This window comes from Meriones unguiculatus, chromosome 8 (assembly GCF_030254825.1).
Source record: "Meriones unguiculatus strain TT.TT164.6M chromosome 8, Bangor_MerUng_6.1, whole genome shotgun sequence".
In the NCBI taxonomy this organism is placed as follows: domain Eukaryota; kingdom Metazoa; phylum Chordata; class Mammalia; order Rodentia; family Muridae; genus Meriones; species Meriones unguiculatus.
Window position 1 is genome coordinate 71,526,306 of NC_083356.1, and position 10,605 is coordinate 71,536,910.

At 59.3% G+C, this 10,605-nt stretch overlaps 1 protein-coding gene across 2 annotated transcripts; it reads right to left on the bottom strand.

Moving 5' to 3' along the window:
• Nucleotides 1-98: 98 nt before the first annotated feature.
• Barhl1 (BarH like homeobox 1) lies at nt 99-8,507 on the bottom strand. 2 transcript variants are annotated; one of them, XM_060389778.1, is made up of 4 exons: nt 7,740-7,925; nt 7,491-7,660; nt 3,884-4,106; nt 99-2,476 (listed from the first exon to the last, which is right to left on the bottom strand). In XM_060389778.1, the coding sequence occupies exons 3-4, from the start codon at nt 3,946-3,948 to the stop codon at nt 2,182-2,184; spliced, it is 360 nt and encodes a 119-aa protein (XP_060245761.1). In that variant the 5' UTR covers nt 3,949-4,106; nt 7,491-7,660; nt 7,740-7,925; the 3' UTR covers nt 99-2,181. The 2 variants fall into 2 exon arrangements, with proteins under 2 accessions (XP_060245761.1, XP_060245760.1); XM_060389777.1 differs by having other exon boundaries at nt 101-2,476; nt 7,491-8,507.
• Nucleotides 8,508-10,605: the final 2,098 nt, after the last annotated feature.

A 10,605-nucleotide genomic window follows, 5' to 3' on the forward strand; every position in this document is an offset into this window, starting at 1 on the left:
CCTCACTGCTGAGGTTGTGAAGTTATTATTACAGATGGGATATGCAGGACAATTTAAAATATTGTAATTATAAACTTGTAGGGAAGCCTTGTTCTTCATTAATGTAAGATATGAAATCGCCTCTGCGGTACAAGGACAATTACATAGTCAGAATGTGTCTGCGGTTTACACTGCACTGTGTAAATGTGAGGGTGGCTGCTCTAGCCTGCCTCCTCCACGCTCACAAAATGAAAAGCACACCACCGCAAGTTGTCCTTTGATAGATTTTTAATATGATTTTAAAGAGTTTTGTTTGGTCTCATTCTTATTCAATGAGATTAATTTAAAGCACTTATCCCCTGGGTTTAAGTCAATCCGTGTAGGATTTGGGCAGGGTTTGTTGCTTGGGGGGTTTTGTTTGCAGGAGGCTATGAGAGACTCCTTTCCCACTTCATTAACCCTGAGTTGGGGACAGTCCCCCCTCACACCCCACCACAGCCAGATCGAGGGATTTACCAACTCGCATTCACATGCAAAAGAACTTGAAAGCCGAGGGGCTCCTTGACTTAATTAGCTGCTGTGCATTTTGCAAAATTAGAATAATACCCCACCATCCCAGAAAAAGAAAAGCCCGGGTGTGAGGATGCTGGGGGGTTGGGGAGGAAACAGTAGCCGAACTGGCTGTGGCTAGAGGGGAAGCGGGTGCTTTCTGAACGCGCCCCTCCCTCCACCGCTCGCTTCTCTCCCAGAACAGTTGGGCCAGAAACGCTGGGAGAGTGTTTGGCTTGCCAGCATCCAAACTCCCCGGCCTTTCTTCCCTCTTGCAGGTCAGTGTGCTGCAGGTGGTGTGGGGGAGGAGGCGCACCTGCGCCCATATTCCGGGAGACAGACGGGTGTCGGGAGATGACCTTGGCCCTTCGAACGTGATCTGGAGTCTGACTCCCCTGAGATCTCTGAGCCAGAGGCGGGTGGCGCGATCTCACCCCTCACCCCCTCCCACTTCCTCCCAGGGCAGGGGGATGGGGAAGGATGGAGACCGAGCAAAGGGTTGCCCGACATGGCGTCAAGCTCGCGAAGGCCCATGGGGTCCTACCAGGCATTTGAGACTAGGAGCTGCGAGTAGCCAGAGCGGAGGGCGCCGGGCTGAGGAGAATGGGGCAACGAGGAGCCGCCTCGGAGTCCATCTGTCTGCCCCGCGCCCGCAGGGCCGGTCACCAGCTGCCGGCCCTGGCCTGAGCCAGATGAGTCGGCTCAGCGAGTGCTTCGCGGCCAGGCACGCAGCAGAGGGAGGCCGGCGCTGGCCCCGTCCAAGGCCCCAGGATGGTGTGGAAGAGGGACGAATCAGACGGGGAGGCCGAGAGCCGCCACGGGCTCGTCTCTGTGTGAAAACTCGGAGACCCCCGGGAGTCCAGCCGGGGTCTCCTGCACCCAGGAACCCAGGAGAAGGGCAAGAGGGAGACCAACTTCTTGCGATTGAAAGGAATTGTAGTTTGAGAGAAGTTTTTACGAAGGAAGGGATGGGAAAGGGCCTGAGCGGGAATCAACGGACGGTAGCGCGGACAGGCGCCTGGCATTTGTAAGAAGTTTATTTCCACATTAAAAAAAAAAAGAGAGAGAGAGAGAGAACCCAAGAGGCCTGGCTGCCCCAGAATCTGGGTGGAGGGGGCGAGGATGGGGGCCAGGATGCGTGGACAAGCCCTCTCGGTCCCCCCTGCCCCACCTGGGACGGGGAGGCCACAGGCCACAGACTCTCAATTGATTCACGGACACGGTCACGGGCTCAGGGGTCACGAATAAATAACTTCATATACACTTTGCACACTGTATGTACAGGTCCGTCGCTAGCCCGGGGCTCAGGGAGAGGAAAGGAAATGAAATGGGTGGGAAGCTCCCACCAGCCCTGTCCCGCCGAGGTGCGGGAAGAAAGGTGGGCCCGGGGCTGGGCACCGGCGTCCCCGACCTGCTCCCGAGGGGACAGGGGACCCGGAGGTGGGTGGGAGGCGGGCAGGGGCGCTTATGTACATCCGGCGGGTGTAAGTTCTCCCGGGTGGAGTAGCCAGGAGAGAGGACGCAGGGAGGGGTAGCCTCAGTGGATTTATCCCCCCGTCGGGGACACTGGGCAGCGGCGGTGAGCCCGGCATCCCCGCCCCGGGGCGAAGGGAGGGATCCGCGCCCAGCCTGGGCTGGGGGCAAGCGGGCGCCTCACCGAGGCTGCGCGGCGCGCGGGAGGACGCCGGGCAGCGGGGGCAGCGGCGGGGGCGGCTCGCTGGCGCCCTGGAGTCCGTGGATAAGGATGCGGGGCACCAGAGGTCTCTGGAGGGCGGGTGGCGGCGCGCTGGGGCCGCGGTACAGATAGAGAGCTGCGCCCGGGTCCAGGTTGGAAACGAGGCTCTGCGGGTAGAAATAAGGCGACGGGAACATTCTCTGGAGCGCAGAGTAATTGCCTGCCTCCGCTAGCAGCTCCAGCCCCACGGCGGTCTGTCGCTTCCATTTGGTCCTAGGAATCAGAATAAAGACCGACGAAGGGGTCAGGATTAGGACACTCACAACCCTTGCCCCTTCCTCGTGACTGGCACAGAGAGCCGCAGGACAGCCAACGGAGAACATGCTGATTGTTAATAAATAATGGAGCGCCCAGGTCAAATGCGTCATGCATCACTCCCCCGTCCACTGGCTTTCCATGCCTTTGTCCCCATTTTACAGATTAAAAGCTTGAGGTGTGAACCAGTTTTCATTATAGTCTGCAAAGAGGCAGGCAGAGCCCCTGCTCCAAGCCAGATTGTCTAGCTCCCAAGTTCACTTACAAACTCAAATCTTGGGGCGCCCTCTGGATATGCTTCTCCTGAGAAGGCCTAATGAAAGCGGAGCGTCAGACAGGGTGGCGAGCTGCCATGTCCGGGGCCCCTCTTTCTTGCCTCCACCCCGTGGAGCCCCAGAGGCCTGGACTTCAAGCAGGCAGGCTGGGACTCCAAGGGAAGATTTCTCTGGAGGAATGCACACACTCTCTCTCTCCCGGCTCTGCCTACCCTCAGACCCCCAGGCTTGAGACCTGGGGCCAGCTAGCCCTAAGACCCTCTGGCCCCAAAGCTGAGAGGCCCAGGGCGAGGCAGACGGAGGCAGTCAAGCCTGGAGTGGTTGGGTATGCCTGCCCGGGTTCCACTGAAGCTGAGGTGGACTCAGTCGCGCTAGCCCTGTTTCCCCCCACCCCTGAATAATTCACCATCGTCATAATTGTGTAATTACTGCAATGAGCCTTAATTATTGATGCCCGGAGCAGTAATCGGTATTTATTATTAATGGGGCTGTGTGTTCCGAGGCTTGTTTATGAAGGCACCATTGCTGCCTCTGCTAAGCGTGTAGAGTGTGTGTCACCGCGTAGACTGTCGCGTCTGTGCACGAGCAGTGTTCCTATGCATTTAAAACCTGTGGCTGTCCAGGAAGGCGATGAAAGAGCAGGTTCAAGACCAGTGTCTTAATACCAGTGTCTCCGTCCCAGAGGAGCTGGGGTGGGGCAGAGAGCCCCTTCCTGGCTGTAAACGCTAAGAGGCCCAAAGAGGAAATGCTCCGAGATACAAGCTGACCCCTGCTACAGCCACCTCAGGGACCCCTCCGCCTTCCGGAGACTGGAGCTGCCTCTTCGCTAAGGGCTGGGGCCTTCCATCTGATGAGCCCAGAGCCTGGCCAAGGGCTGTCCTTGGGGACTTCCTTGGACTGGGGTGGAGCAGGGCTGGAGTTCTGTCTGCAGGTTCACCTGTCCTGGATCCCAGTCTAGCGTCCTTTCTGTCTCTCACTGTGGGACTTAGGGCAAGGTCTTTTCTCAGAGCCTCGGTGCCTCAGTTTCCCTACCTTTGCAGAACGGGGTGGGCCCCCTAGGCTCCGCCCCCACCCCGCAGCGAAGCCTCACCTGCGGTTCTGGTACCAGGTCTTGACCTGCGTGTCGGTGAGGTTGAGCGAGGCGGCCAGCTCCATGCGGTCTTGCACGCTCAGGTATTTCTGCCGCTCGAAGCTGCGCTCCAGCTGCGCCAGCTGATGGTCGGTGAAGGCGGTGCGGGCTTTGCGCGGCTTTTTCAGGCGCACCGGGGGGCTGTCCCTGGAGCTAGAGATCTCGCGGTCGCCCTCCTCCTTCACTGCGGAGACACAGGGGGCACGTCAGGGCTCGGCCCCTCGGCAGGGCGCAAACCTCGGGGTCCCCGCAGCCCCGGGGCCCGCGGGGACGCCGCGGCACGGCCATCGGAGCCGCAGCCCCGGGCCGCGAGGAAGGGTGCGAAGGCGGGTGTGAACGTGAGCATCGGAGCGAACGGGCCGGAGCCGCGGGCCGCGCCCGAAGCGACCCAGCCGTCCTCCTCCGCCTCGTTCCCCAGCCCCGGGCCGCTTTCGGGCGGGCGGGCGCCGCGCCGGGGCGCGGAGAAAGAAACGAAACCCTGTTTGCTCCCAGCACCCTACGCTCCCAAGGAGCAGACGAGTGTGCCCCAGCCTCACTGGCCGGGGCTCGGCCAGGCTCTTTAGAGACGGGAGTCTAGGCCACTTCCGAACCACGCGGGTGGAAGCGGGTGAGGGCGGCCGGGAGCGCCGGGCGCCGGGAGGAAGACCCGTCTCCCGCGGGCGCCAAGGGCCGCGCGGCACAGAGGTCGCCGCCGTGTTCCCGCCCCACCCGCGCATCCGCCCTCGACCGGGCAAACGGCCCTGTGTTCCCCGTCCTGAGCTCCAGCGCAGACCGGACACCGCTAGATTAGTCCGTTTTCCTCTACTTTCGTTGGAGTTGACAACAGAAAACACACATCGAATCGAACGAGCCCGGCATTCCCATCTCCTTCTTCACGGGGAGATTGGAACCGAAGGGCCCACTTCTCCCAAAACAACCCTCTAGCGTGGGGCTCCCGCCCGTCCTACCCCCTGTTTTCTTTCTTTCTTTTTTTCTTTTCTTTCTTTTTTTTTTATGCTGAGTTTCATTGTGCTTGGCATTTGCCATGACAGGGTTCAACAGAATGCGAGGTGATTTCTCTCTGTATGAAACAATAATCCGGTTAATTGAGCCACTGGGGAGAGGGGCTTTTCAGCCGGAAAGGCTGTGCTTCTCGGCAGGGAAGGAGCCCAGGGCCCCGGCAAGTCTGCCCCAGACCGGCGATGCTGGGGGCTTCAGAGCCCGCAGGGAAAAAGATGACTGTTCTCCCTAGAAAGCCTAACACTCATCCTTCAGACTTCACACCTGATACTGTAGAAAATCTTACTCTACCCCCTAATCACCTGCACGACTCATGAAGGGCCCTCATTCTGGTGGAATGGACAGCTCCTTCTCTTTTTAAAACTTCAGTCCGTTTCGGGCTCTGCCAGAGCCTTTGGGACTCTCCCAGGTCAGTCTGTTGACCTGTGACCGTTTCTCAGACTTTGGCCTCAGAACTGTATCCCATCCTTGAGAGCCTGAGGGCCAGGGACCCTTTTTAGGAGGAGTGAAGCCCTGGATTGGTTTCTCCAAACACCTGAGCTCCGGCCAGTGTGTGCTGATACCCGCCTTACTTCCAAAGCCCGGTTCCAACTTCAGTAAATACTGCTTAAGAAACCTTTCGCACCAGAAACTTGTGCCGAGACTAGCCTGTCCCCCACCCCTGACTCCAAGGATGAAATGACTCAGGACAGACTGGACTGGCTTAAATGCACCTAAGGGCTGGCTCTTGTTTCTGTCTCTCAAACTAGCTTCTAACTCAGACTTCGCAAAAGTCACCTCTGTTTGAGAAATGTTCTAGGCATGGCTTTACACACACACACACACACACACACACACTTCCCTTCAGACAGTTTTGTTAAGGGTAAAAGCCAGCGCCAGTGCCTAAGGCTGGCTGGAACTTTCTACAGTGTCCTCAGCTGCAAACCTGTTTAAGTGATACATAGACAGCCGGCTCTTGGCTCTCTCGTCATCTCCCTCCTCAGATATCATCAGGGACAGGAGAAGAAAATTGATATTCCAATTATCTTAAACGAAATGGAATCTCGCCTCAAAATTCTGCTTAGGGGCAAAAACATAAAAGGAGGCAACTGTTTATACAGGCAGGGCTGGACCCAATTGCTCTTTACCCTAATCGGGAAGCTAGGTAGACACACACACACACACACACACACACACACCTTTCTCCAAGGTGAGTTCTCTTTGCCCCTCTAACCAGACGAGCTGGGGTAGGTGGGGACGCTGCCAGGGCCAAGTTTCCTAAACACCGAACCTGTGGGCTTTCTAGAAATGGTGGGGCCACAGCCTGGCTGAAGGAGGCCTAGCCATTTTTACAGGGGGAAGAAGACAGAAATGACTTGTAGACTAGAGCCCTGAGGGGCTTCAGTTGGGAGTCTGGGTCTACCCTCAAAGGAATTCTTGGATGGGAGGGAGAATTAAGTGGATCTAACTAAATTTTTGTGAATCTTCGCACAAAAGGAGGACAGAAAGTGCAGGCAGCAAAGATGCTGACTTTACAGCAAAGTATTGGACCAAAGAAGATGCTCAAGATGCTCGGGGAATTGACTGTAATAGTTACAAAGCCAGGGGCAGTCCCCACCAGGTCCTAGTTTTCTGCTGGTTGGCAAGAGAACTCATTCCCTCATCCCTCTGACACCCACTGCCTCTGCCATTTAACTTCTTCCTGGAAAGAACTTCGTGTCCCTGGACCCAACAAACGACTAAAGTCAGGGCGGAGGCTAAAGATAAAAAACAACACTAAGGGTCATTTTCTTTCTTTCCTTCCTTCCGTCTTTTCTCTTTTTCTTTCTTCTCCTCCTTCCCTCTTTCCTTTTCATACCATCTCAGCTCCTTAGTTAAGATGCAATGAAAAGGAGGCACCACAAAGATTCCTTTCACTCGAGATTCTCTGGGTCTTGAAGCAGCTTGATCACTATTCACCCCACTTAAGACCCAGTTCAGAGAGAGCTGCTGTGTGGGTGTGGGGTCCCTCCCCCTCCAGCGGACCTCAGAATCCAGTCCAGCCAGCCGCCTGGCCAGACCCCGACCTCTTCCTTAGCATGGTTCACAGGCCTCAGACTCCACTGCGCCCAACTGGTGGGGAGGCCCACTTTCTCCTCTTGTTGGAAAATTCAGATTAAAAGGTAGAAAATTCTTAATGTGCTAAGGGCTCTGGCAGGAATTTTCTGCCAGGCTTTCACTCAGACAAGCCTGCACCCTCCAGGCTCTGCACCGCTGCAAGGGCCCAGAGATCCTCAGAGTCGAGGCTCCTGCCTCCCCGCAAAGCTAGTGGAAGAGTTGTGGTCCCAGCCAAGAAGTTAGAAAGTTTGCTTTCGCCATCTGGGGAGGCTTGCTGGCCTCTACACACACTCCCCCCTCAGCTGCTCCGGCCACACACGTTGAACTCTCTGTTGCTCCAGGGCCCGACCTTGGGGCTGGCGGAGAAGTCTAGAGCTCTCAGCCTGGGCCTGGGAGGCTGGGAGACGACTCTGTTCCCGTCTCCAAGACTGTGCTCCCACATTTTAAACGTCACCTTTTAGAACCCCCTGCCCCTTTCGCCGCGTTTTCTTACCTTTGTACTCAGAGTCCGATGAAGCGCTGCTGACACTTTTGTCCAGCTTGTCGCGAAAGTCCTCCCCGGCCTTGGCCGCAAGACGGCCCCCAGGCTCTGGAGCTGCAGGCTGCCCACTGCTAGAGTAGGGTGCACAGGCCGCGAGAGGTCTGCAGTCAGCAAGGATGTCCCTGATCAGAAAGGAGGAGGTGACGGTTCGCGACTGGGCTGGGGCTGAAAGCTGCCCCGGCTGCAGGTGGGAGTCCAAACCTGGGCCAGATGCCGCACCAGGCCGCGAGGTACTGGTCTCCAGACAGTCTCTTCCGGGTGAGGCTGGCGAAGAGCAGTCGCTGCTGCTCTCTGAGCGTGGACTTAGCTCCAGGGGTGACCGGCAGTCCCCAAGCAAGGGGTCCCCCTTGGGAAGGGCGGGGCTGCCCGCTCGGTGGGAGAGAATGGAGTCAATCCCAAAGCCATTGGAGCCTTCCATAGCCAAGCCGCGACCTGGCCGCCCCAAAAGCTCCCCACCCACCCCCAACCCCAGCCGCCTCTGCCCCTGCCCCTAGCTGCGGGCTGGCATGGGGAAGGCGGGCAGGGAGCCTGTGGGCACCTTGGACGGAGTTCAGCCTTGGGGGAGCCCGGGAGCTCTGGGCCAACCTCCTCTGCGCATTACATCCAAAAGGGCTCAACGCGTCTCCCGCAGCACCGCGCCGAGCCGCCGAGCCGAGGGGGGGCGGGCGGTGGGAGTGTCAAGGAGGAATGGGAGGAGGGCGCGCCAAGTTGGGGAGAGCCAAAGGGTAGAAGAACGGCCCGAGGGCCCCTCTGACACAGAAGAGATGCGAGGCTGACGGAATCTGAATCGAGATCGTCCTTTCAAAAAGCAAAATCCAGACCGCACGCTTCTCCAGGCAGACGGGAGCCGAGGGCAGGTCGGCCGGGCCGCGCGACGGCGGGCAGCGCGGGGCGCACCTGCAGGCCCCAGCACCGCGGACAGCGCCCGGGCCCGCCGCTCCACCTGGCCGGGAGCCGCGCTGCGCTCGGCCCCGCCGGGCCCGTCAGCACCGCGGACAGCGCCCGCCCGCCCGCCCGCGCCGCCGCCTCCTTGGCGCTCACCTGCGCCCCGCGCGCACCTTCGCCTCCGCCCCCCCTCCGTTCAAAAAAAAAAAATAGAACTTGTGTCACTTTTACTTTGGGGCTGGCTTTTTGTTGTTGTTTCTCTCTCCCTCTCGCTCTTTTTTTTTTCGTTGTGTTGTGTTTTTTTTTTTTTAAAGGGGACTCACCCACGTGTCCCCGGAGTGATGACGCTGATTGGCTCCGGCCGATTTTGGGGGTGATGTCACGGCTCCACAAGCCGCGGCCCGATTCTTTTCCAGTTTGATTAAAAGAGACACTGAATTAATTACAGCACAGACCTGTTTACCGGCGATTTCCACACAGTTTGCTTTCATTAGGTCGGCGATGACGCCCCTAATGAAGATGATTAGCCAAGGGGGGCAGCGGCCGCTGGGAGGAGGGCCGCCGGGCTGCGTGGCCTGCCGTTGGGATGGCTTCTCCGGAGCCTGTCCGCAGTGATTCAAGCTACCCGACCCAAGGGCGATCCTAGGGCCCTTTCCTTCCTTCCATCTTTCCTTCCTCATCCCACAAAATGGCAGAAAACCCGATCGAGAAAAGATCTGAATGTTTAGGGAATCCCTTTTCCAGTAGGAGAAAACATTTAAAATTTGTTTTCGGAGTGCTTTGCTTTGGTTCAAGATCTCTCCGTGCTCACACACACACACACACACACGCAAACACACATGTAGGACATGACAATTCTCTCCTTCTGGTCCCTGGGCCTGCTGTCCTGGAGCGGAAGGTTAGGCCTGACGTCTTTCGGAGAAGAGACTCAAGCGCTGCTTTACTCAGAGAAAAGAGTTGAGCCGTGGGAAAGATCAAGTCTGGACCTACGGATGTGACTGTGGCCCAGAAAGGCGAGAGAGGAGACACAGGAAACAAAGAAGACACTGACCCCTTCATCCCGGCCAGGGGCCTCCCTGGGCACATGTCCTAAAAAGCCAGTGGGTTTTGGATACGAGTGTGACTCTCTCTCTCCTTCTGTATGGTGGTGTGTGTGTGTGTGTGTGTGTGTGTGTGTGTGTGTGTGTGTGTGTGATGTACCTCTAGACAGGACACTGCGAGTTTTGAGCTAGCAGGAGGCCGTCACCGCCCAGCCGTGGCTAGCCTGGATTCTGTTTTCAAGGCGGTGCTGAAAATGAAAACACGGCTTTCCCCTTTGCCCTCCGGGCCCCACCATCGCGCTCTAGTTCTGCGCCTTCGTGGGGTCAGCCTCTGGTGGTGCCGGGGCCCAGGACTCCAAAGTAGCTGGTCAGGGGCACGGGTTCTCTGCGCTCGGCCTCAGGATCGCTGGTGCCCTGGTCTGACAGGGAGCCGAGCTGCGCGCCCACACAGCAGGGCCCGAGCGGCCCTGCTCCGCGGCTCGCTAGGAGCCCGGGCTGGGCCCGGCAGCGCATCCTCCCCTCGCCCCGGGACCCTCGGCGACCCTCCGCGGCGGCCGCGTCCTGGTCGCGGGGCGGCGTTAAACTCCCTCCCCTCTCTCCAGGGCCCCGGGCAGGAGAGTTGTTGGAGTGCGGTGTGACTGTGCGTCGCGGAGGACCTGAGTCCCCGCGCCCGGCTCGGCGCCCTCGGCCGCGCGGTCGCTGAGCGCTTGTCCCGCCTGCGCCCTCGGCCGCCGGGGCCCCTGGCAGCGCGCGGCGGAAACTTTGCCGTCTCCCGGGCGCGGCCGCGGTGGCCCGAAGCCCGGCGCCCCGCGCGCTCCCTCGGCCCCCGCCGGCAGCTTGGAGGCGCCGCCGCCGGCCGGGCTGGGAGCGGGCCCGCGGCTCCCGGGGGACGGGGCGGCCTCGGCTGCAAGCTGTCGGGAAGGCGGCGGGAGGGCGGGGGCCCGGCCGCGCCCCGGAGGCCCCGCGCCGCGCTCCTCCCGCCGGCTCCGGCCGCCTTTCTTTTCAGTTTGGCGGATGGGGACGACAGTCATAAATCAGGGAGAGCGGGCGTCCCCGGGTCCTCCCCGCCAGCCTCCGAGCCGGGCCGTCCCCTGCTGCAGGCGGGTTCTTCCCGGGTCACCCACACCTCCGCCGCTTCTCAT